The sequence below is a fragment of the Kogia breviceps genome, chromosome 3 (genome assembly GCF_026419965.1).
Source record: "Kogia breviceps isolate mKogBre1 chromosome 3, mKogBre1 haplotype 1, whole genome shotgun sequence".
Lineage (NCBI taxonomy): Eukaryota > Metazoa > Chordata > Mammalia > Artiodactyla > Physeteridae > Kogia > Kogia breviceps.
The window spans coordinates 144,856,787-144,884,152 of record NC_081312.1 but is presented as its reverse complement, the minus strand read 5'-3'; the positions used below and the strand labels follow the sequence as shown (position 1 = coordinate 144,884,152).

At 37.3% G+C, this 27,366-nt stretch overlaps 1 protein-coding gene across 11 annotated transcripts in view; it reads left to right on the top strand.

Annotated features, from left to right (window-relative positions):
* TEX9 (testis expressed 9) overlaps positions 1–27,366 on the top strand; it is a 205,021-nt gene that overhangs the window by 169,331 nt on the left and 8,324 nt on the right. For 6 of the 11 annotated variants that reach the window (XM_067029795.1, XM_067029792.1, XM_067029793.1 and 3 more), the window contains 2 exons: positions 7,713–7,847; positions 21,623–21,688. In XM_067029795.1, the coding sequence (XP_066885896.1) occupies positions 7,713–7,847; positions 21,623–21,688 (201 nt within the window). The remainder of the gene's footprint in view (positions 1–7,712; positions 7,848–21,622; positions 21,689–27,366) is intronic. The other 5 variants (XM_067029798.1, XM_067029800.1, XM_067029797.1 and 2 more) reach the window with 1 other exon arrangement.

Sequence of the window (27,366 nt, the reverse complement as noted above, 5' to 3'; positions counted from 1 at the left end):
CACTCCATCTGCTTCTTTTGTGGTCATACCTTTATTTTTAAAGGTCATACATCACACAATATTTTTTTCTTTAAACAGTTATATTTTAAAGAGATGAAGATATTTGCCATTTCTTGTATTCTTCATTCTTTAGATCTGTTTTCCATACTTTTGCTTGATATACCTACCCTTTCAATTTTTGTGGTACCAGTTTGCTAGTCACTAATTCTCTGTTTTTGTTTCCCTGAAAAAGAGTATTTTCCTTACTTAAAAAACCTTTTTATTTTGAAATGATTATCAGTTCACATGAAGTTGCAAAACTAGTACCTCTAGAGAGGTCCTGTGTATCCTTCAGTTTCCTTCAATGGTAACATCTAACATAACTATAGTATTAAAACCAGGAAACTGACGTTGGTACAATCCACAGACATTATTCAGATTTCACCAGTTTTGTATGCACTCATGTGTTTTTGAGTCCTTTAATTTTTGAATGGTATTTTTCACTAGGTATAGAATTGTCAATTGACTGTTTTTGTTTTCTTTTGTTAGTTTAAAGATGTCCTCCCTTTGTCTTCTGTGTGTATAGTTTCTGACTAAAAGTCCACAGTAATTCTTCTCTTTCTACTTTTGTATGTAATGTGTCTTTTTTCTCTACTTTTAAGACATTCTCTTTGTTAGAGGTTTTCAGCAATTTCGTAATGATGTGCTTTCTCAGTTTTGTGTCGGGAGTGTATTTATTCTGCCTGAAGTTTGTTGAGCTTTTTGAATCTGTGGGTTTATTGTTTTCATCAAATTTGGAAAATTTTGGTCGTTCTTCAAATATTTTTCCTGTACTCCCTATCTCCCTCCCCCAACTGAGAGTCCAATTATACTTCTGTTAGACTACTTGATATTTTCACATTGATAATATCAGTGATATTAGGTTACTGATGAGCTGTTTTCAGCCTTTTTTCTTATGTTCTTTGTTTGGATAGATTCTGTTGCTATGTCTTCAGTAGGTTACTGATCTTTGCTTTGTAGTGTCTAGTATGCCCCTATTCTTAAGCAGATAGATGTTCATTTTGATATATTATACATCTCTAGAAGTTCCATTTGATTCTCCTTTATAGCTTCAGCTTATTTTCTCATTATATTAATGTTTTGCTTTAACCACTTATGTATAATTAAAATAGCTGTTTTGACAGCCTTGTTCACTGTACCCATTATATTTCTCATTTATGGGTTTGTTTCTATTGACTGATTCTTTTTCTCCTGGATATCGGTTACATTTTCCTGCTTCTTGGCCTGGTTAGTGATTTTTTTTTACCAGATGCTGGACACTGAATATTATATTGTTGAGCATTTCTCTTTAGTGTGCTTTTTGAAGACAGTGTTGGATTTTGACAGATAGTTATTTGCCAGTTTAATCACTTTGAGACCTGTTTTTAAGTTTTGCTAGAGTGTGTCTAGAGCAGCCTTCAGGAATAGTTCAGCTCTACCCTTAAGTTTTCCCCTAAAGAGACCTTTCAGGATCTCCACCAAATGTCCCTGATGATCACTGAGGATTGTCGTTCTGGGTGATTAGACCTCAGATGTCTTCCTGCCCTGTGTGAGCTATGGGAATTGTTCTATTTACAGCTCCCTAATTGTGCTTTATCTGGCTTTCTTGAATTTTCATGTATTTAGGTGTAGCCTAATAGACTCAAGGGATTTCCTTTGTAGATTCGTGAAGCTCTCTCCTAGTGTAGTTCCTCCTTAACTCGAACCTTCACACAAATTCCCAGCTGCCTCTCTCCTCCAGCTGTGTTCTGTTTCCTCAACTCAATGGACCTCTGGGCTCTGTTTGTATTTTCTCTTCCCTGTAGCCTCAGTGTGGATATTGCCTCCCAGAAGAATGCTAGGGTGATTGTAGGACTTATTTGTTTCCCTTTTCTCAGGAATCACAACCCTGCTGTTTTCCAGTATTTCTAAACCGTTATTAAACATATCTTAATCATTTTTTCTAGTTTATAGTGCATTTTTGTGTTACATGTTTATTATTTCTTCATGGCTGGAAGACTTACTCTCACTTCTGTTTTGTTTTTTGGTTAAGCTAAAGTTATTGGTGCACTCCACAAGTTTCTCTGACCATGTATTTGTCATATTAACACTCTTATTAACATCAGTAACTCACCTTTTTTTAAAAAAAGTCTGCCTTCCTGTTATCTTGCTCCAGGTAAAATTGATCTCTGTTTCATTTCCTAAAGCTGCTTTGTTCTTTTCTGCTTTCATAGTAAAAACTCTTCCAAAGCGTTTTCTCACCTTCTTCATTTCCTTATATTGTAAAGAAAGTTTTTCATTTTTGCCTGTATTTATCCTGCAAAATCATGATATGAATGTACCTTATCTTTGTTTAATATTGTATATCTATCATATACATATGAGTTGTATATTCTCATTTTTATATATTTTATTACATAGCTCTATCTCTTCCCCCATAGTCTTTATTTCCTTCTTCTCCAGCTTAGATTCCATGGTACACAACTTAATTATCCATTGAATATATTCTTTTTTTTTTTGCGGTACATGGGCCTCTCACTGTTGTCCCCTCTCCTGTTGTGGAGCACAGGCTCTGGACGTGTAGGCTCTGGACGCTCAGGCACAGCCACCATGGCTCACGGGCCCAGCCGCTCTGTGGCATGTGGGATCCTCCCAGACCAGGGCACAAACCCGTGTCCCCTGCATCGGCAGGCGGACTCTCAACCACTGCGCCACCAGGGAAGCCCCATTGAATATATTCTTAATTGCCCTGCCAGTGTAGTGTGTGGCAAAACCCAACCTAATTTCCCCCATACTGCTGTCTATATGGCTGGACAAAAATACAGAGCCAAGTGGATTGGTCTACTTTAACTTATTTACAAATATCAAGTGTAATGCTATTTTCATCTCCTACTTTCTGAGAAAGTAGTCCCCTCTCCCACTTTCAGAGGTGATTATTAAACAGGTTATTTTTCTCCTCATGTTTCCAATACCTCTTCCAACATTACCATTCTCAGTTCACAACTTCCCCCTATTTTACTAAGAAAACAGTAAATTTTACATCAGTCTCTTGGCCTTTGTACCCATCTACTCTTCTTTCCCCCTCATTACTATGGATTACTGTCTCTTCTGTCTCAAGCTGATCACCTCACTGTACACTGGATCCCATAGTCTGTCTTACTCAAGGACTTTGCTCCTACAATTTTCCTGTTTTCCATTCTCTTGCAAAAATCAAATTTACGCTATGAAATTATTTGCATTAGCATACAAACATGCCATAGGATCTCCAATATATATATCTTAAAACCTCTGTAGATCTCATAGGTACCTCTGGCCCTGTATCATTAACTGTCCTTTATAGCAAAACTTCTTAAAATAGTTGTCTCTACTCAATTTTTCTATTCCTCATTTGCCATTCTCTTGAAACTACAACAGTTAGGTTTCTATCTTTCCTCTGCCTCTGAAAGCATTCTTAACAAGCTCACTAGTAATCCACGTTGCCAGTTCTAGTCAGTTATTATTCCTCATAGTAATTTATATCTCAGCAATATTTGACATAGTTGATTTCTCCCTCCTTGAAACACTTGATTTGACTTCTGGAGCATCACACTCCCAATTTTCTTCCTTGTTTTCCTGACCTTTCTATGTTGGAGTGTCCAAGGCTCAGTCCTTGGCTCTCTTCTGTCTACATCCAATTCTGAGATGCACTCATTCATTTCCATGGCTTTACATACCATCTATATGTTGATCACTCTCACATTTCTACTTCTTGCTCGGATCTTTCTTTGAGCTCCAGACTCTTATTAACATCTTGCTTCCCACTTGATATCAGTACTTGGTATGTTAAACATCGTACGTCCTAAAGAGGGAGCTCTTGCTTCCCTGCTCTCTGCAGACCTCCTTTTCTCCCTCTCAGTAAAAACATTGAGTTATTTAGGCAAAAATCCAAGAGTCATCTTGATCCTTCTCTTTCCTCAGACCATCATCCAGTCCATCAACAAGTCCTGCCAATTCTGTCTTCAAAATACATGGAATTAACTACTTCTCAAAAACTCATTACTCCCACCAAAGCCCAAGCTACTGTGTTTCACTTATACTATTCTAATGACTTCCTAGATTTCCTACACTGAGTAGCGATACCACAGTAGCTAGAGTACAGTTGACCCTTGAACAGCCTGGGGTCTAGGGGGCCCAATCCTCTGAACAATCTAAAATTCCCATATAATTTATAGTCGGCCCTCTGTATCCCCAATTCCTATTTTAGTATATGTGCTGCTGAAGCGAGCACTGTATCCCCAATTCCTATGTACCTGTGGTTCCACATCTGCAGATTCGACCAACTGTGGATCATGTATTACTGTAGTATTTACTATTGAAAAATTTCTGCATGTAAGTGGACCCACATAGTTGAAACCCATGTTGGCTCAACTGCAATCCTTAAAAAAACTTAGGATAAAACACACACACACACACACACACACACACACACCAACTAAAAACCCTCCAAAGACTTCCCATGTCAATCAGAATAAAATCCAAACTATGAGGCGGGGTTTACAAGGTCCACCTAAGGTCACCCTGGGTGTTTCTGCAGTCTCAAGACCTAACACTGCCTGTGTCACTGAGCTGAAGCCACACTGACCGTGTAGGTGATCTTTGAATATATTAAATGCATTCCAGCCTCAAGGTCTTTGTTTTCTTTGTTCCTTCAGATCTATACATGAATCATTCCCTCATTTGGAAGCCTTTCCCTAACCACTGTATTTTAAACAATTATGTCCCTCACCCATTGTTCTGTCCTCTTTTTTTTCTTCTTCCTTTTTTTTGGAGTGGGTGATGGTGCTTCACTGCATGGCTTGTGGGATCTTAGTTCCCTGACTAGGGATCGAACCAAGCCCAGCACTGGAAGCACAGAGTCCTAACCACTGGACCACCAGGGAATTCCCTACTCAGTTCTCTTACCCTTTCTTTCTCTTCATAGCCCGTATCACTGTCAGATGTTACATACTAGTGTGTATGTATGTATGTGTTTATCATCTGTCTCTTCCTCTAGAGTGCAAGCTTTACTAGAGGAGAACTTTGATTAATTGTCATGTGCCCATCATGTAGAATAGTCCTGGCAACGTAGTAAGTGCTTGATGAATGTGTTGAATAAGTAAAACCTATTAGGCATAGATAATACTACTCCCAATTTCAGATGTAGAAACTGAATCTACCACAGCTGGCAGGTTTTTTGATTCCAAGTTTATTGCTTTTTGAACCTCAGCCACTTGTTTCTGGAACCTTATCTAATCCTTTATTTGTTCTCATCTGATTTCTCCTCATCAGAAATACGATGGTTATTTTTGTTACTCTTTAAGCATTTGCTACATTTGTTTTGTACTGTTACTGATGCATACCTCTTGCACTATCCCAGTACCTTATGAATGCTTTAAAAATTATGGGAGAATCACAAATTATTTCTTCTTAGATCTCTTAGTATTTGAGTTTTAAACTTAGACTTGATTTTCTTTAAGCTATCCATCTTTTTCTTTTAAAACTAATGTGAAATTAGGATTTGAGATTTTTCATAAAAATTTTCTCTAGCAACCTGTAAACTTCTTAATTTGGGAGGTAATAATAGATTTGCTTTAGGAGAGAGTTTTCATCCTAAAAATACTCAATATTGGTATCTTGCCTGCACTTTGTTAAAAAGTACTTAAGTATGATTGAAAACAGAAGTGTTTTCAAGTTTTTGATAAGATTATCCCTTTCTTATTGGATTTTCTCATATAGGAAAATTTTATTTCCTACTTTACTGTTCTTCTGACTATCCTTTTTCTTTTTCACTTTTCCCAAGAAGTGGGGCAGTATTGATTCAGCAGTAGGGGAACATCATGTGGTAAAGAAAGGTTTTCTTTTTTCTATGAAGTAGGTTACAGAGTCACTAGCAGGAAAGAGAAGGGCAAAGATTCATTTCCATATTCTTATGAGAAGAGGCTGAAATGAGGCAGCAAGAATTGTGCCTTGGTAGCTAATGATAGTCTCTGCCTTTTCCGTGTGAACAGTGAGAGAAATCAGGCTGCTCTTAGTGTAGCTACCACCCACAAAGCTGTGAAGAAGGCTGGTGAGAGCAGATGGTATCCAGGCACAGTTTGATTTGTGTAGAAACCTGCATAAAGAGCAGCATGTGTTTTGTTTTGTTTTGTTTTCCCCTTAATTACTCAGAGCCAGGGAGATCAGTGTTCAAATAAAACAGTGATACAGCCAGGAGAAAAAACTGTAAAAGAAGAAAACAGACAACTACGTTGTTAACTGCCTCATTTCAATTCCATGGTATTTACTGAGAGTGTCTGCTTTGTATAATGCTCTGTACCAGGCATTGTAGGACATGCAAAGAAGAGTGAGTTAAGTATTAAAAAATAAATTCAGTTCAGTAAACATGTTATTAGTGCCTTTTATATGCTGCTGAAGTGCTGGGAATATAGAAATTAAAGTAGTTCTATCCTTAAGGAGCTTACAGTATAGTGGGCGAAATGAAGTAAATGGATAGTTTCGGTTTCACAGAAGCAGGTTCTATGATATACGTATATCAAGATGCTATAGAAGCTCTGAAGAAAGGGTACTTAATTCAGCCTGGGAGGATAGTGAGGAAGACAGTGAGGGAAGACTTCTGGGAGAAGGTAAAACGCCAGTGTATAGCCCTCAGTCTTGAAGGATGAATAGTTGTTAGCCAGGTAAAAATGAGGGGTAGGGAGAGATCAGGTCAGAAGGAAGAGTATGAGCAAAGGATCGGAGGCAAGAAATATCATGGCTGTTTGGGAGAGATCCAAGCAAGTACTGCTCTTATAGCTGAAGGTAACATTTGTGGGAGGAGATAAGATTATGGTACCAGATTGTGATGGAGTTTGGAGCTTATCCTATATGTTCATGTTTCTTCCTGTGTGGCCTGTAGACTCTGCAACAGCAACTCTTAGAATATTTGCAGAAATGCAGGTCTAAACCCCCACCGAGATATGGAAAATATCCATAGAATCTGTTGCTTTTGCTCAGAATTGAGATTTTCCTATATTGCTAATGTATAATAGAATGCTCTGTATTTAACAATTATTTTTTTAGGTGATATATTTCATCAGGTTTACACAAACACAGTATTTATGAGAGAATTTATGTCTTACATTGGTGTTTTGGGAGGTTCCAAGAGAAGAACTATAATTATAAAATGTTGTTTATAAAGTAAATGTAGAAGACATGTATACTGACTCTTGGGAATCAATAAAAAGGAAGAAAATTCCAAACAAAAAGCAATTTGGGGGCTTCCCTGGTGGCGCAGTGGTTGAGAGTCCGCTTGCCGATGCAGGCGACACAGGTTCGTGTCCCGGTCCGGGAAGATCCCACATGCCGCGCGGCGGCTAGACCCGTGAGCCATGGCCGCTGAGCCTGCACGTCCAGAGCCTGTGCTCCGCAACGGGAGAGGGCACAACAGTGAGAGGCCCACGTAGCGCAAAAAAAAAAAAAAAAAAGCGCAATTTGGAAGCCTAATTTGTGACTACATCTTTAAGGATATATTTTCCTAAAACCAATTCAGAGTGAGAATTCCCTGAGACCTCTGTCACTCAGTGTTCAGTCTCTGGCCATGTGTGTGTGTATACAGTTTAGGAGAAAGCAAGGAATATGGAAATGGAAAATGTTTCAGAATAATAGAAGGAACTTATGATATGTTTATAAATGTTCTACATATCTCTCTTACTGTACAGGAATTAGAGAATAAAAGAAGACTACAAAAACAAGCTGCCACTAATCAAAGTGCCATGGAAGTTCGCTTGAATAGAGCTCTAGAAGAAGCAGAAAAGTATAAACTGGAGTTAAGTAAACTAAAGCAAAATAACAAGGTATGGAAAAACTGAATAATTTGGGTAGTGATCACCTTTGGTTACTTTCTCCTTTATGCAAGACTCAAAAGTGATAGTTTTTAAATTATAATTCTTGATGTCACAGTGAACACACCTCTTTTCAGAAGAAATACCCTTATTAGCAATATGTACATTTCCAATAAGTTAGAATTATATTGCTTGGACTAGTGCCATACTTGGGTGATAGCACAACTCTTTGGAGAATTCATTCATTTTTTCATCCAACAGATCTTTATTGTGTGCCCATCTTATATGCCAGACACCTTTCTAATCTCTGGGAATAAATAAATGGTGGGAAAAAGTCTGTTTTGAATCTCAAGTCTGTTCTATCCCTCTCTGAGCCTCAATTTTCTAATATATAATGCAAGGGGCTATTTTACAGGGCATTGGTTCTCAAACTTGAGCACATATCAGAATCACCTGGAGGGTTTATTTAAACAGATTCCTGGGTCCCACCCATAAATTTTCTTATTCAGTAGATTTGGGGTGAGACTTGAGAATGTGCAGGTTTTCTTGTTTTTTGTTTTTTAATTTTTATTGGAGTGTAGTTTATTTACAATGTTGTGTTAGTTTCTGCTGTACAGTGAAGTGAACCAGTTATACATATATATATATATCCATTCTTTTTTAGATTCTTTTCCCATATAGGCCATTACAGAGAATTGAGTAGAGTTCCCTGTGCTATACAGTACTGTGTGTATGTCAATTCCAATATTCCAGTTTATCCCTCCCCCCCTTACCCTCTGGTAACCATGTTTGTTTTCTAGATCTGTGACTATTTCTGTATTGTAGATAAGTTCCTTTGTACCCTTTTCTTAGATTCCACATATAAGCAATATCATATGATATTTGTCTTTCTCTGACTTACTTCATTCACTATGATGATCTCTAGGTCCATCCATGTTGCTGCAAATGGCACTATATTGTTCTTTTTTATGGCTGAGTAATATTCCATTGTGTGTGTGTGTGTGTGTGTGTGTGTGTGTGTGTGTATACATATATATATATATATATATATATATATATATATATATATATATATATATATATACACACACCACATCTTCTTTATATAGATAAATAGTGGAATAGTCCACCGTTGATGGACATTTAGGTTGCTTCCTTGTCCTGGTTATTGTAAATAGTGCTGCAATGAACATTGTGGTGCATGTATCTTTTTGAATTACGGTTTTCTCCAGATACATGCCCAGGAGTGGGATTGCTGGATCATATAGTACCTCAATTTTTAGTTTTTTAAGGAACCTCCGTACTGTTCTCCATAGTGACTGTACCAATTTACATTACCATCAACGATGTAGGAGGGTTCCCTTTTCTCCACACTCTCTCCAACATTTATTGTTTGTAGACTTTTTGATGATGGCTATTCTGACTGGTGTGACGTGATACCTCATTGTAGTTTTGATTTGCATTTCTCTAATAATTAGTGATGTTGAGCATCTTTTCATGTGCCTCTGGGCCATCTGTGTGTGTTCTTTGGAGAAATGTCTATTTAGATCTTCCACCCATTTTTTGATTGGGTTGTTTGGTTTTTTGATATTGAGCTACATGAGCTGTTTGTATATTTTGGAGATTAATCCCTTGTCAGTTGCTTCATTGGCAAATATTTTCTCCCATTCTGTGGTTTGTCTTTTTGTTTTGTTTATGGTTTCCTTTGCTGTGCAAAAGCTTTTAAGTTTAACTAGGTCCCATTTATTTATTTTTGTTTTCATTTTCATTACTGTTGGAGGTGGATTGGAAAAGATCTTGCTACGATTTATGTCAGAGAGTGTGCTGCCTCTGTTTTCCTCTAAGAATTTTTATAGTATCTGCCTTACATTTATGTCTTTAATCCATTTTGAGTTTATTTTTGTGTATGGTGGTAGGGAGTGTTCTAATTTCATTCTTTCACATGTAGCTGTCCAGTTTTACCAGCACCACTTACTGAAGAGACTGTCTTTACTCCATTATATATTCTTGCCTTCTTTGTCATAGATTGGGTGACCATAGGTGTGTGGATCTGTCTCTGGACTTTCTATCATGGTCCACTGATCTGTATTTCTACTTTTGTGCCAGTACCATACTGTTTTGATTACTGTGGCTTGGTAGTATAGTCTCAAGTCAGGGAGCCTGATTCCTCCAGCTCCATTTTTCTTTCTCAAGATTGCTTTGGCTATTCGTGGTCTTTTGTGTTTCCATAAAAATTGTAAAATATTTTGTTCTAGTTCTTTGAAAAATGCCATTGGTAACTTGGTAGGGGTTGCATGGAATCTGTAGATTGCTTTGGGTAGTATAGTCATTTTCACAATGTTGATTCTTTCAATCCAACAACATGGTATATCTCTCCATCTGTTTGTGTCATCTTTTATTTCTTTCATCAGCATCTTATAGTTTTCAGAGTACAGGTCTTTTGTCTCCTTGGGTAGGTTTATTCTTAGGTGTTTTATTCTTTTTGATGCCATGGTAAATGGGATTGTTTCCTTGATTTCTGTTTCTGATCTTTCATTGTTATTGTATAGGAATGCAAGATATTCCTGTGTATTAATTTTCTATCCTGCAATTTTACCGATGTGTTGATGAGCTCTAGTAGTTTTCTGGTAGCATCTTTAGCATTTTCTGTGTGTAGTATCATGTCATCTGAAAACAATGACAGTTTTACTTCTTCTTTTCCAATTTGGATTCCTTCTATTCCTTTATCTTCTCTGATTTCATGGCTGGGACTTCCAAAACTATGTTGAATTATAGTAGTGAGAGTGAACATCCTTGTCTTGTTCCTGATCTTAGAGGAACTGCTTTCAGTTTTTTACCATTGAGAATGATGTTTGCTGTCTGTTTGTCATGTATGGCCTTTATGATGTTGAGGTGTGTTCCCTCTGCCTGCTTTCTGGAGATTCTTTATCATAAATGGGTGTTGAATTTTTACAAAAGCTTTTTCTGCATCTATTGAGATGATCATGTGGTTTTATTCTTCAATTTGTTTTTTCTTTAATATTAATCTATTTATTTGGCCGCGCGGAGTCTTAGCTGCAGCATGCAGGATCTTTGTTGCCATATGCGGCATCTGTTGCGACATGCGGGATCCTTAGTTGCGGCATGCAGGATCTAGTTCCCTGGCCAGGGATCGAACCCAGCCCCCTGCATTGGGAGCAAGGAGTCTTAACCCTGCTTAACTAGTCTTCACTGGACTGCCAAGGAAGTCCCTATTCAATTTGTTGATGTGATGTATCAGATTGTTTGATTTGTGTTATTGCAAAATCCTTGCATCCCTGGGATAAATCCCACTTGATCATGGTGTATGATCCTTTTAATGTGTTGTTGGATTCAGTTTGCTCATATTTTGTTGAGGATTTTTGCATTTATTTTCATCAGTGATATTTGCCTGTAATTTTTTTTGTGTGTGATACCTTTGTCTGGTTTTGGTATCAGGGTGATGGTGCCCTCGTAGAATGAGCTTGAGAGTGTTTCCTTCCTCTGCAATTTTTGGGAAGAGTTTCGGAAGGATAGGTGTTAACTCTTCTCTAAACGTTTGATAGAATTTGCCTGTGAAGCCATTTGGTCCTGGGCTTTTGTTTGTTGGAAGATTTTTAATCACAGTTTCAATTTCAGTACTTGTGATTGGTCTGTTCATATTTTCTATTTCTTCCTGGTTCAGTCTTGGAAGGTTGTACATTTCTAAGAATTTGTCCATTTCTTCTAGGTTGTCCATTTTATTGGCATATAGTTGCTTGTAGTAGTCTCTTACGTTCCTTTGTATTTCTGTGGTGTCCATTGTAACTTCTCCATTTTCATATCTAATTTTATTGATTTGAGCCCTTTCCCTTTTTTTCCTTGATGGGTCTGGCTAAAGGTTTATCAATTTTATCTTCTCAAGGAACCAACTTTTACTTTCGTTGATCTTTGCTATTGTTTTCTTCATCTCTGTTTCATTTATTTATGCTCTGATGTTTATGATTTCTTTCCTTCTGTTAACTTTAGGTTTTGTTTGTTCTTCTTTCTCTAGTTGCTTTAGGCGTAAGGTTTGGTTGTTTATTTGAGATTTTTCTTGTTTCCTGAGGTAGGAGTGTATTACTATAAACTTCCCTCTTAGAACTGCTTTTGCTGCATCCCTTAGGTTTTGGATTCTCGTCTTTTTGTTGTCATTTGTCTCTAGGTATTTTTTTTATTTCCTTTTTGATTTTTTTAGTGATCCATTGGTTATTTAGTAACATATTGTTTAGCTTCCATGTGTTTGTGTTTTTTACAGGTTTTTTTTGCCTGTAATTTATTTCTAATCTCATAGCTTTGTGGTTTGAAAAGATGCTTGATATGATTTCAGTTTTCTTAAATTTACTGAGGCTTGATTTGTGACCCAAGATGTGATCTATCCTGGAGAATGTACCATGTGCATTTGAGAAGAAAGTGTATTCTGCTGCTTTTGGATGGGATGTCCTATAAATATCAATTAAGTCTATCTGGTCTAATGTGTCATTTAAGACTTCTGTTTACTTATTCATTTTCCGTCTCAGTGATCTGTCCATTGTGTAAGAGAGGTGTTAAAGTCCCTCTTAATGGTTGTGTTACTATCAATTTCCCCTTTTATGGCTGTTAGCATTTGCCTTATATATTGAGATGCTTCTTTGTTAGGTGCATATATATTTACAATTGTGTACTTAGATATGCAATTGTAAACTCTTCTTGGATTGATCCCTTGATCATTATGTAATGTCCTTCCTTGTAACAGTCTTTATATAAAGTCTGTTTTGTCTGATAGAAGAATTGCTGTTGCAGCTTTATTTTGATTTCCATTTGCATGGAGTATCTTTTTCTGTCCCCTCACTTTCAGTCTGTAAGTATCCCTAGGTTTGAGGTGGGTCTCTTGTAGACAGCATATATATGGGTCTTGTTTTTGTATCCATTCACCCAGTCTGTGTGTTTTGGTTGGAACATTTAATCTATTTACACTTAAGGTAATTATCGATATGTATGTTCCTATTGCCATTTTCTTAATTGTCATGGGTTTGTTTTTGTGGGTCTTTTTTCTTCCCTTACTCTTGTTCTTTTCTTTTGTGGTTTGATGACCATCTTTAGTGTTGTGTTGGGTTGCTTTTTCTTTTTTGTGTGTTTATCTATTGTAATTTTCAGGTTTGCATGTCCTATGAGGCTTTGATAAAGCAGTCTATATATATAAGGTTGTTTTAAGTTGCTTGTTTCTTAATTTCAAATGCTATTCCCATTTTCTGCATTTGTACTTTCCTCTTCTCACGGTTGCTGGATTTGATATCATATTTGTGTATGTGTGATTTCCTGCCTTTACTGTATGTTTGGCTTTACCAGTGAGCTTTCGCAATTGTGATTTCCTTGTTTCTAGTTGTGGCCTCTTCCTCCATCCCCACTCCTCTGCCTCGAGAAGTTCCTTTAGGAGTTTAGAAGTTCATTTGTTGTAAAGCTGGTTTGGTGGTACTGAATTCTCTTAGCTTTTGCTTGTCTGTAAAGCTTTTGATTTCTCTGTCAAATCTGAATGAGAACCTTGCTGGGTAGTGTATTTTTGGTTGTAGGTTTTTCTCTTTCATCACTTTAAGTATATCCTTCCACTACCTTCTGACCTGCAGAGTTTCTGCTGAAAAATCAGCTGGTAACCTTATGGGGATTCCCTTGTATGTTATTTGTTGCTTTTCCCTTGCTTCTTTTAATATTTTTTCTTCATATTTAATTTTTGTTAGCTTGATTAATTTGTGTCTCAGTGTGTACCTCCTTGGGTTTATCCTGTATGGGACTCTCTGCATTTCCTGGACTTGGGTGACTATTTCCTTTCCCAAGTTAGGGAAGTTTTCCACTATAATCTCTTCAAATATTTTCTCAGGCCCTTTCTCTTTTTCTTCTTCCTCTGGGACTCCTATAATTAGAATGTTGGTGCATTTAATGTTGTCCCAGAGGTCTCTGAGACTGTCCTCATTTCTTTTCATTCTTTTTCTTTATTCTGTTCTGCAGCAGAGATTTCTACCATTCTGTCTTCCAGGTCACTTATTTGTTCTTCTGCCTCAGTTATTCTGCTATTGATTCCTTCTAGTCTATTTTCATTTCAATTATTGTACTGTTCGTCTCTGGCTTTTTGTTCTTTAGTTTTTCTAGGTCTTTGTTAAACATCTCTTGTATCTTCTCGATCTGTGTCTCCATTCTTTTTCCAAGATCTTGGATCATCTTTACTATCATTACTCTGAATTTTTCTTTAGGTAGGTTGCCTGTTTCCTCTTTATTTAATTGTTCTTGTAGGTTTCTATCTTCCTCCTTCATCTGCAACACATTTCTTTGTCTTTTCATTTTGTCTAACTTTGTGTGTGTGGTCTCCTTTCCGCAGGCTGCAGGATTGTCATTCCTCTTGCTTCTGGTGTCTGCCCCCTAGTGGGTGAGGTTTGTCCAGAGGCTTGTGCCATTATCCCCTTGATAGGAGGTTTGACTGGTGTTGTGGTGACCAGAGCCTGCTCTGGATATTGAATGGGGCCTCCTTTTGCTATGTGGTTGTCACTGTCCTGTCAGGGGTGGGGTCTGCTCCCTGGTTGTTTGAGTAGAGGCCCCAGATCTGTTTCTTAGCTGTGTTTCTGTACTGCGGTGTGAGGTAGGTGGGAATGGAGCACTCCCACTGGGAGATAAGCCACTGAATATTCCTCCTCTGGAGCTGTTCACCGTGAATGTGCTCTGTTCTGTCCCCTTTCACCCATTGTGCGGGCTCACAAAGTACACTGTTGTTGGCATTGCTCTCGGTCCCACCATAAACTGTGCGTATGCCAGCAGTTGGCTCTGGTGACTCTCAGGCATTGTTTTCACCAGGCCACTGGCACAGCTCCACTGAAGTTAGGTCCCGGGACCATAGTAGTTGTGCACCTGGACCTGCTGTGGAGCCATGGAAGCAGCTCAGACTCTGGCCTGGCCAAACCTCTGTATGTATGTGCCCACAAAGCCCACAGCTGCTAAAGCCAGACTTGTCCCACCTGCTGGAGTACTTGTCCTTTCAGATGTTTTGCAGGCACTGAATTTAGGAAGCCACCAGCGGAGGTGTAACTCCACAGTTCACATAGCCGTGAGGAGAGATTTCAGCTCTTCTTCCTTAGTCACATGGCCCCTGGGGTTCAGCTGTGGTTTCAGCCCCACCTCTGTGTGTTCCTCCCACCAGAGTCTGCTCCAGGGGTTGTCGGAGCACAAGAGCCCATCGGGCAGGAAGGAACTGTGGTGGTGATTGGGGTGAGCAGGCTCCCCAGGCGGGAGGGTGCTGGGATAGGAATTGGAACATGTGAGCCCATCAGGCAGCAATCGGGTGAGTGGGTCCCCCAGGCTAAGGGAAGGGGTGGAGGAGGCAATAGCAGAGCCATGAGAGCCAGCTCCAGCGGGAGCCCTCCTTAGTACCCATGGATGCAGGGGCTGGTGCGTGAGGGGAGAGGCTGTAATGGCCGCCCTGCCCTTTGCACATCACTCAACAATGGCTCTTTGCCTCTGTGGAGGTCCAAGCTTCCTCCACAAGCACTCCTGCTTGTGGAGCTCCTTACTCCTGTCCCCTCTGGCTGTCTTCTCACACCCAACAGCAGTCCCCTCCCCAGGTTTGCTCTCCAAACCCCACATTCCAGCCACCAGCAGACACCTGTCTCAGGCTGAGGTGCACAGGGCTGTGGCACTGACCATCCCGTCCTGCTTCCTCTCCTCTTCCTTTTACCTTCTTTCTTTTGTCCTACCCAGTTATATGGGGATCTTTCTTGTCCTTTTAGGTGTCTGAGGTCCTCTGCTAGTGTTCAACAGGTGCTCTGTGAGAATTTTTCTATTTCTAAATGTATTCTTGATGTATTTGTGGGGAGAGAAGAACTCCATGTCCTCCTACTCCTCCACCATCTTGGAAAGTCCAAATGTTCACGTTTAACAAGTTACCAGCTGATGCTGATGCTAGTGATTCTGAGATGACATTTTGATAACCACGGTTACAGAGTTATAGTAAGGATCACCATTGTGTCTCTAGCATCTAGGCAATGATTGGTGTAGAATTAACACTCAGTTCCTGAAATATCTGTTGAATAAATGAAGACTCAAATACCAATGGATGTGAAAGCTTTTTGTACACTCTGTAAATACTGGCTATTAGTTTTTGGTTTTTTGTCAACCTGAAAGTGACACTCCATTGGAGTCTCTCCCTTAGGACAATACTTAGTTATTTAACAGTGCCTTGGATGATGAATTTAGGTGTCACCCTCCTTACATGCACAGATGATACATTTTGGATTAAATTAGTAACACTTAACAGGACATAGAACTAAATCAATCTTGGTAAGTACAATATTTTTAACGGAGGCAAATATATTACAGTGACTACAGAGTTTTAAGATACTGTCTGTGTGATAGTTTATGCTGTATGATCAGACTGTGTTCACATTCAAGAGCCATCGATAGTATGATGACTGGGAATTATTAATAGAATGTATTTAATGAACAAGTTAGGAAGTCAGTTTTACAGACTTGCCAGTAATTATGTTATTGGAGTATTATTTCTAATTTTGGTGTATTCTAAAGGGATTTTGAAGAAAATAAAATGGAATAATCATGTAAATGTCAGTATTTGCTAATTCTGGTTTCAGATTTGAGCTCTATTTTAGCACATACATTAGAGAAATAGAAAGAAAAACTTATTTCCATGACAACAGGTGACTCTCCTATTCTAGCCAGCCATTTCGCAAATTCAAGTAATCAGGACTTGGTATGTGAACATCTCAGTTCAAAACCATCAACACTATAAAAAACAACTTAGATATGTTCAAGACAAACTTCTGACCATAGGTCTGCATTATGGTGATCGATTTAAACACAGTGGGATGACATTTTGTTGTATATATTACTTAAGTGTTTACTATCAAGTGGGCATTTTTGAGATCAGAGTTCTTAAATGTACTTGTTACATGTATATTGTTTCAGATTTCTGAAAAAATATGTGTATGTGTCTTAAGTTTTTGATTTTTAAATTATATTACCTTGTTTCTAACTTTGAGGGGTGTTTTCAAGATATGCAGTTAAGATTTTCCTTGGAGTCTAATCTGTATATGTTTTTCTTTTGTGAGTAGTTACATTGTTTTCCATTTTAATTCTTTGTACCTTGCTTCTCTTTCTGATTAGACATTATAGTTAGGTAGGCAAGTAAAATGATTCAGATTTATATGTGTAAAAAATAGTAAGTTTCCATAAAATAGAACAATATTGCCTCATAGTCATCAGAAAGTTAAAGATTTATTTAAAAAATAATGATAAACTCATTCTGCACAGAGCTTAGGAAACAAGTAAACTGGTTTAGAGTAACTTTTGAAAAGTCAGTCAACTTAAACCAGATGCTGCATTAGTGCAGGAACCCTGTCTTTTCCACTCCTATGCCTCAGTGCCTGGAACGTAATAATTGCCTGTGAAACACACTGAAAGGAGGAATGATGAAAGACAACTCTGTGATGGTTTAACTGCGCATTTGATTAGATGGTTGCTCGAAGTTCATTTAAAATATGTTACCAAATACATGTTACTTCATTTAGGAACAGATAATTTCTAATTCTTCATTAATTCATTTATAAATATTTATGAGGACCTGCTATGTACCTGTCAGATCTTTACTAGAGGCTGGAGATATAAAGGTGATAAAAAATAAATACGGTCCTTGTAGTCATGCACCTTACAGTGGAGAAGTTAGATGTTTTTTAGACAAAACATCAAGCAAAATTAAGGTGCAACTGTGATGAATGCCATGAGGAGGGTACATGGTGCTTTGAGCAGGTAACCAGATCAGTGAGTGAATTTTTTAAAATGTAATCCTAAGCTAAGATCTGAAAAACATACAGGAGTTATTTACCAGGGGAGAGATTGTGGGCAGAAGGAATAGCATTTAAAAAAATGGCTCTGCAGCAAGAAAGAAGACAGGGTAATGACAGGCAGGCATGGATGTGAAGGGGATGTTGCAAAGGGAGGCTTCAAACACAGGGAGAGGCCAAACCATCTAAGCCTTCAGGCCATGTTAAGTATTATGGATTTTATCCAAAGGGCCGTGTAAAGCCACTGCACTGTTATTTTGAAAAAGATGACAGGAGATGATGCTATGATCAGACATGCATCTGGAAGTACAGTCGTCTCTCAGTGTCCATGGGTGCTCAAGTCTCTTATATAAAATGGTGCAGTATTTGCATATAACCTACACACATTCTCCTGTTTACTTCAGATCATCTCTAGATTACATATAATACCTGATACAGTGTAAATGCTGTGTAAGTAGTTGATGGCACATGGCAAATTCAAGTTTTGCTTTTTGGAACTTTGTGGAAATTTTTTCCCCAGAATATTTTCCATTGGCAATCAATTGAACCCATGGATGTGGAACCTGGGGATGCCGAGGGCCAGCTGTATTTGTTTGTTTGTATTTCTTTTTTTGTGGAGAATTGACTGGAAGGGGGCCAGAATGGATACAGTAGACTGCTTGAGAGTAGCAGTGTAAGTGAGAGATAATGAGGTAGCATGGACTAAACTGAGAGTGGTAGAAAGGGGGAGAAACCAAGTATCAAAAAATACATCTAGGAGAGAAGTATCACTAGGATGTGGTGATGGACTGGATATAGGATTGTAGGAAAGGAAAGCTTAAGGAAGGATATTTTGACTTCTAGTTTTCAGAACTAGATAGAGTGCCATTCACTGAAATAAGAAACAATGGAATATGTTTGGAGAAGAAGATTGAGTTGTTTTAGAACACATTAAGTTTGGAAATATTCTGAGAAATCCAAAGGGAGATGTCAAGATCTAGGAGAGAAGTCTGCACAGAGACAGTAGAAGCCATTAGTGTTCACTAGGAAGAAAGGAAAGAGTGAGAGAAGGAGAGAAGCCAGGGCCAAGAGCTGAGGCTTGAAGAATTCCAGCATTTCACAAGTGGTCAACAATGTTGAATACACCTGAGAGGTCAAGTTTCTTGGGGGAACTGAAAAAACTTTGCTGGATTTAACAGCACAGAAGTGACCTTGGTCAGAAATGTTTTGGTAGAGTGATAGGGAAGAAGCTAAATTTAAGGTGGATGAAAAATGAATGCAGGTAAGGAGATGGAGAAGTGGATGTGTGTAATTCTTTCAAGAAGCTTAGCTAGGGGGTAGAGTTGGAGGGACATAAGAAAGTTGGGTGGATTTTTTTAATTGAATTAATTTACATACAATAAAATGCACAGATTTTATTGAGTTGGCCAAAAAGTGCCTTCTGTTTTTAAGTAAAAATAAAAGACACATTTTTCATTTTCACCAAGAACTTTATTAAACAAAATATTCACCCTTTTGTTCCACTACCTTATGCCATTTTACAAGCAACTTCATAATTCCATCTTCCCAAAACTTTTTATCTTTTTGAGCAAAGAACTGTTCCAGGTACCTTTTACAGTCTTCCAGGGAATTGACATTTTTTCCATTAAGAGAATTTTGTAAAGACTGAAATAAATGGAAATCCGAAGGTGCAATGTCTGATGAATACAGCGGATGAATCAGAATTTCGCAGCCAAGCTGTAATAGTTTTTGCCTGGTCATCAAAGAAACACACGGTCTTGCATTATCCTGATGGAAGATTCTGCATTTTCTGTTGACTAATTCTGGATGCTTAAGTGCCGCTTTCAGTTGGTCTAATTGGGAGCAGTACTTGTTGGAATCAATTGTTTGGTTTTCTGGAAGGAGTTCATAATAGAGGACTCCCTTCCAATCCCACCATATACACAACATCACCTTCTTTGGATGAAGACCAGCCTTTGGTGTGGTTGGTGGTGGTTCATTTCACTTGCCCCAAGATCTCTTCCCCTCTGCATTATTGTACATTATCCACTTTTCATCGCCTGTCACAATTTATTTTTAAAATGGAACATTTTCATTACGTTTAAGTAGAGAATCACATGTGGAAATATGGTCAAGAAGGTTTTTTTTCACTTAATGTATGTGGAACCCAAACTTCAAAGCGATTAACATAACCAAGCTGGTACAAATGATTTTCAACACTTGATTTGGATATTTTGAGTATGTTGGCTATCTTCTGTGTGGTATAATGTTCATTGTTCTCAGTTAATATCTCAGTTTGATCACTATCAACTTCAACTGGTCTACCCAACCTTGGAGCATTGTCCAGTGAGAAATCTCCAGCACCAAACTTCACAAACCACTTTTGACATGTTCGATCAGTCACAGCATCTTCTCCATACACTGCACAGATCGTTTTCTGTGTTTCAGTTGCATTTTTACTTTTCTTGAAATTTTACCTTTCTTTCATAATAGGCTGAAAATGTTTTTCTTCCATCTTCAATATTAAAATGGCGACATAAAAATTCACCAATTTTGATGTCCTTTTTTAAATGCACACTGATATGACAGCTGTCACAATCTAACAAAATTGTTTTGAATGCAGTTAAAGACAAATAAGTGTTATTAGCACCATCCTATGGAAAAAAACGAATGAACTTTTTGGCCAACCCAGTACATCAATAATTTAGTGAGTTTGGGCTCATACATCTGTGTAACCACCACTTCAGTCAATAGATAGAATATTTTCATCACACCCAGAAAGTTCCCTTGTATTCTCTTTTCAAGTACTCCATCCTCCTAAGTGGAGGATGTTCTGATATTCTTGTTCTTGACTTTCATATAAATGGAACTGCATAGAATGTACTCTTTGGGGACTGGCTTCCTTCACTACACAATAATGTTGAGATTGATCCATGTTGTCAGGTTTTTTTTTCCTTGATCAGTCTTGCTAACCAGTTATCAGTTAATCTTTTCAACTTTTAATTTTTTCTATTGTCTGTTTTCTATTTTCACTGAATTCTCCTTATACAATTTTGTCTACTTTGCTTTTTTAAAATATATTTATTGATATTAGTATTTTAAAATAAATTTATCTATTGTTATATATTATTTTTAGCTGTGTTGGGTCTTCGTTGCTGCGCACGGGCTTTCTCTAGTTGCAGCGAGCGGGGGCTACTCTTTGTTGTGGTGTGTGTGCTTCTCATTGCAGTGGCTTCTCATTGCAGAGCACGGGTTCAAGGGTGCATGGGCTTCAGTAGAGGCAGTGCGTGGGCTCAGTAGTTGTGGCTCGTGGGCTCTAGAACACAGGCTCAGTGCTTGTGGCTGATGGGCTTAGTTGCTCCACTGCATGTGGGATCTTCCAGACCAGGGCTCAAACCCGTGTCGCCTGCACTGGCAGGCAGATTCCCAGCCGCTGCACCGCCAGGGAAGCCCTGCTTTGCTTTTTAATTTGTAATCTTTTCAGTTTCTTAAATTGAAGACTTAGATCATTGATATTTCAACCTTCTTTTCCAACACAGCATTTAAAACTAACATTTTCCTCAAAATGATACTTTAGCTGTGTCTCACAATTTTTTATTTGCCTATCTTTTTTTTTTTTTTTCCTTTTTCATTAGGGTTTTAGTATATGAATTTGGGGCGGGATTACAAACAATCAGACCATAGCAGTTGTCTTGTTCTTGGGTTGTACCGATATTTTGATCTGTGTAGGAGGATTTTCCTGGGGATGAAGATGTGGATAAAAGAAGGCAAAACTAAAACCAGTTAATTTTGCTACCAATTATCAGTGCCAATCAATGCCTAGATAAGAATAAAGATAATCCTAAAAAGGAATTTTGATTTTTATCTTCAGCTTTTAATAATCTATTGTCTGTTCATATTATAAAAATTAAAATTAAGGGAGTATTAATTGTTTTGTACAATTTCTGTGGTATCATGGTACTCCCTTTTCCAATTCAGGAAGCAAATACAGTGCAGAATTTTACACCTTCTAAAGTACACCATGGAGGGGGCATGTTTGATCTGGTGAGTAATGTCTGCTTAAGCATGAATTTCTTTAAGGTCTTACATTTATGTTCAAAATCGACATAATTTTTTATATAAACATACTTTCATAAACCAATGCTGTTATAAATTACTTAGCATCACTCTAAGGAAAAACGTTCCTCTTTGTGTCTGGTCTCTTCTCAATTCTCTGCTTCACTTCTGGCACTTCTGATCACCAAATGTGTGATGATTTTTCCCACACAAAACAGTTCTCAGATTCTTAGGACACCAACTGGTTGCCCTAAAATTTAACTCAATTCCAACACTATCTGCCTAGAGATAGTGACAGATCCCACAGGTTAAGGGCTCTGTCCCACAAGACTACTCTTTCCCTTCAGATGCCAATTGCAAGTCCAGGTTGTCACTTGTGCTCCTAAAAGACCAGTTAGAAATCACAGGTTTCCATGATTCCCTCCCCAGTTTCCATTAATTTGCTAGAGTGGCTCACAGAACTCAGAAAAACAGTTTACTTCCTAGATTACTCATTTATTATTAAAGGATATAACTCAGGAATATCCAAATGGAAGAGATGCATGGGGCAAGATATGGGGGAGAGGGAGGGGCACAGGGCTTCCATCCTCTCTGGGAACCTATTTGCCTATCTTTAAGTGTATGTATTTTTATTTCTATTTTATCACATTTATCGTGGTATAATTGACATATAATAAACCTGCACATATTTAAAGTGTGTAAAATTTGATGATTTGTGACTATGTGTATACCTATGATAAATCACAATAGAGATAATAAATATATCTATCACTCCCAAAAGTTTCCTTTTGACCCTTTATAATCATGCCCTTCTCCCAACCCGTATCTTCAGATAACTCATTTACATTTTCTAGAATTTCATATTTTTTTTAAAAGTGTAACTTTTCACTCAGTAAAATATTTTGAGATTCATCTACATTACTGCATGTGACGGTAGTTCACTTTTAATAATTTTACACATAGTGTAAATCTACCAAACTAATACCACCTGTTGATGGACATTAGGGTTGTTTCCACTTTTTGGCTATTACAAGTAAAGCCCACATGAACATTCACATGTAAGTCTTTGTGTGGACATGTGTTTTCATTTCTCTTGGGTAAACACCTAGGAGTCAATTATCTGGATTGTATTTTACACGTACGTTCAGCTGCCAAACTGTTTTCTAAAATGGTTGTACCAATTTACATTCTCAACAGCACTGTATGAAACCTGCAGCTGTTCCATACCTTCACCAACACTTACTGTGGTCAGTTTTTTATATTTTAGCTGTTCTAATAAGTGCCTAGTGGTATTTCATATTATGATTTTAATTTGTATTTCCCTGATTACTAGTGATGTTCAGCATATTCATGTGCTTATTTGCCATCTTGATATCTTTTTTCCAGTTTTATTGAGATATAATTGACATGAAACATTCTATAAGTTTAAGGTGTATAACATGATTTGACTTACATATTTTGTGAAATGATTACCATAATGTTTAGTTAATATCCATCACCTCATATGTATACAAAAAGAAAAAGAAAAAAATGGTTTTTTTCTGATGATGAGAACTCTTAGGATCTATTCTCTTAACTTTTAAATATACCATAGAGCAGTGTTAACTCTAGTCGTCAAGTTGTATATTATATACCTGGTACTTTTTGTCTTATAGCAGGAAGTTTATACATTTCGACCACCATCATCCAATCCCACCCTCCCACCACCCTCTGCCTCTGGTTACCACAAATCTTATCTCTTTTTCTGTGAGTTTATTTTGTTGTTGTTGTTTTAGATTCTACACATAAGTGAGATCATACAGTATTTGACTTTCTCTGACTTATTTCACTTAGATAATGCCTTCAGAAGCCCATCCATGATGCTAATGGCAGGACTTCCTTCTTTTTTATAGCTAAATAATATTCCATTGTGTATATATCCCACAACTTATTTATCCATTCATCTGTCACTGGACACTTAGGTTGTTTCTATGTCTTGGCTATTGTAAATAATGCTGCTGTGAACATTAGGGTGCAGATATTTATTTGACATAGTATTTTTGTTTCCTTTGGATATATTCTCAATGGTGGAATTGCTGGATATATGGTAGTTCTATTTTTAATATTCTGAGGAACCTCTAAACTGTTTTCCATAGTGATTGTAATATAATGTATAATCTTATCAACAGTGCAGAACTGTTCCTTTTTCTCCACATCATCACCATCATGTATTATCTCTTGTTTTTTTTTTATGACAGCCATTCAAACAGTCATGAGGTGATACCTCATTGGTTTTTTTTTTTTTTAACTTATTTATTTTTTAAAATTTTTGCCTGCATTGGGTCTCCGTTGCTGCGCACGGGCTCTCTCCAGTTGTGGCGAGCGGGGGCTACTCTTCATTGCAGTGCATGGGCTTCTTATTGAGGTGGTTTCTCTTGTTACAGAGCACAGGCTCTAGGTGCACAGGCTTCAGTAGTTGTGGCATGAGAGCTCAGTAGTTGTGGTGCACGGGCTTAGTTGCTCTGTAGCATGTGGGATCTTCCCGGACCAGGGCTCAAACCCGTGTCCCCTGAATTGGCAGGTGGATTCTTAACCACTGTGCCACCAGGGAAGCCCCCTCATTGTGGTTTTATTTTGCATTTACCAAATGATTAGAGATGTTGAGCACCTTTTCATGCACCTGTTGGCCATTTGTAAATCTTTGGAAAATTGTATATTCGTGTCCTTCGCTCATTTTTTAAATTGGATAATTTGATTTTTTTGTGTTGAATTGTATGGATTCTTTATATGATTTGAATATTAACCTCTTCAGATATATGGTTTACAATATTTTTCCCATTCTGTAGGTTGCCTTTTCATTTTGTTGATTTTTTTTTTTTTTTTTTTTGTGCTGTGCAGAAGCTTTTTACTTTGACATAGTCCCACCTGTTTATTTTTCATTTTGTAACTTCTGATTTAGGTATCACATCCAAAAAAATCATTAACAAGACCAATGTCAAAGTGCTTTATCCTGTGTTTTCTTCTAGGAGTTTTATGGTTTCTAGTCTTACATATAAGTTTCTATTCCATTTTCAGTTCATTTTTGTGAGTGGTATAATATAGAACTAGTTTCATTCTTTTTACATGTGACTATCAAATTTTCCCAGCACCATTTACTGAAGAGACTATCCTTTCCCCACTGAGTATTCTTGGCTCCTTTGTCAAATATTAGTTGACTGTACATGCTGGGGTTTGTTTCTGGGCTCTTGATTTTGTTCCAGTGGTCTATGTTTCTGATTTTATGCTAGTACCATACAAATTTTGATTACTACAGCTTTATAATGTAGCTTGAAATCAGGAGTGTGATGCCTCTTGCTTTGTTCTTTCTCAGGATTACTTTGGCTGTTGGGGCCTTTTGTGATTCCTTATAAATTCAGGATTTTTTCCCCTAATTCTGTTTAAAATTTCTTCAGAATTTTGATGGGGATTGCATTAAATCTATAGGTGGCTTTGGTAGTATTGACATTTAAAAAATATTAATTCTTCCAATCCATGAACACAGGATACCTCTCAACTTATTTGTGCCTTCTCTGATTTCTTTCATCAATTTCTTAAAGTTTTCAGTGTATAGATCTTTCACATCCTTGGTTAAATTATTTCTAAGTATTTTATTCTCCTTGATGTAATTCTAAATGGGATTGTTTTCTTTCTTTTTCAGATAATTTGTTAGTGTATAGAAACTACTAGTTTTTTAATGTTAATTTTGTATCCTACAACTTTACTGAATTTGTTGATGAGATCTAACAGTTTTTTCGTGGAGTTTGTAAGACTTTTCTATATATAAAATCATATCAACTGCAAACAGAGGCAATTTTACTTCTTCTTTTCCAGTTCTGATACTTTTTATTTTTCTTGCTTGATTTCTCTAGCTAGAATTCTAGTACTATGTTAAGTAGGAGTGGTGAGAGTGGGCACTTGTCACTGACCTTAGAGAAAGAGCTTTCAACATTTCACCATTGAGTATGATTTTAGCTGTGGGCTTGTCATATATGGCCTGTTTTTCATTGAGGTAAATTTCTTCTAAACCTGATTTGTTAAGAGTCTATCATGAATGGATGTTGAATTTTGTCAGATGCTTTGTCTGTGTTTATTGACATGATCATGTGATTTTTTTTCTTTCATCCTATTAATGTGATGTATGACATTGATTTACAGATATTGAACTATTCTTGCCTCCCTGGGATAAATCCCATTGGATCATGGTGTATGATCCTTTTAATGTATTGTTCAACTCAGTTTGCTAATATTGTTGAGGATTTTTGCATCTATATTCACCAGTGTTATTGGTCTGTAATTTTCTTATTTTTGTGGTATCTTTATCTGATTTTGGTATCAGGGTGATGATGGCCTCAAAGAATGACTTTGGAAGCATCCCCTTCTCTTCAATTTTTTGGAATAGTTTGAGAAGTATACAAATTAAGTCTTCTTTAAATGTTTGGCATAATTCATTTGTGAAGCCATCTGGTCTTGGACTTCTGTTTGTTGGGAGTATTTTTTTATTACTGATCTAATTAGTATTAATTGGGGTCTGTTCATATTTTGTATTTCTTCCTCATTCAGTCTTGGGAGACTGTATATTTCTAGGAATTAGTCCACTTCTTCTAGGTCGTCCATTTTATTGGTGTGTAATTGTTCAGAGTAATCTCTTATCCTTTGTATTTCTGTGGTGTCAACTGTAACTTCATTTCTGATTTTACCTATTTGGGCCCACTCCCTTTTTCTTCTTAATGTGTCTGGCTAAAACTATCGATTTTGTTTATTTTCTCAAAGCTCTGAATTTCTTTGATTATTTCTTGTTTTCTCTTTTTCATTCTTTCATCTCTATTTCATTCATTTCTGCTCTGATCTTTCCTTCTACTAACTGTAGGTTTTGTTTGTTCTTTCTAATTTATTTGGGTGTAAGGTTAGGGTTTTTGAGGATTTTCTTGTTTCCTGATGTCAGCTTGTATCACTATAAACTTCCCTCTGGGAACTGCTTTTGCTGCCCATAGATTCTGGATCATTGTGTTTTTGTTTCTGTCTCCATGTTTTGTTTTTTTTTTCCTTTTTGAGTTCTTCAGTGACTCATTGGTTGTTCAGTAGCATATTGTTTAGCCTCCATGTGTTTTGGGTTTTTTTAATAGTTGATTTATAATCTCCTAGTGTTGTGGCCAGAGAATAGGCTTGGTATGACTTCAGTCTTAAAATTTATTAAAACTTGTTTTGTGGCCTAGCATGTGATCTATCCTGAGAATGTTCCATGTGCACTTGAAAAGGATACATATTCTGCTGCTTTTGGATGGGATGTTTTATATATATCTATTAGATTCATCTGATGTGTTGTTTAAGGCCTGTGTTTCCTTATTGATTTTCTGTCTGGATGACCTGTTCATTGATGTAAGTGGACTGTTAAAGCCCCTGGCTATTCTTGTGTTACTGTCAATATCTTTCTTTATATTTGGAATTACTTGCTATATGCATTTAAATGCTCCAGTTTATGTGCATAAATATTTACAAGGGTTATTATTGTTCATTACATAATGTCCTTCTTTGTCCCTTTTTCATTACGTAATGTCCTTCTTTGTCTCTTGTTACAGACTTTGTTTTTTCATCCCCTCACTTTCAGTCTGTGTATTTAGTTCTGAAGTGAATCTCTTATAGGCAGCATA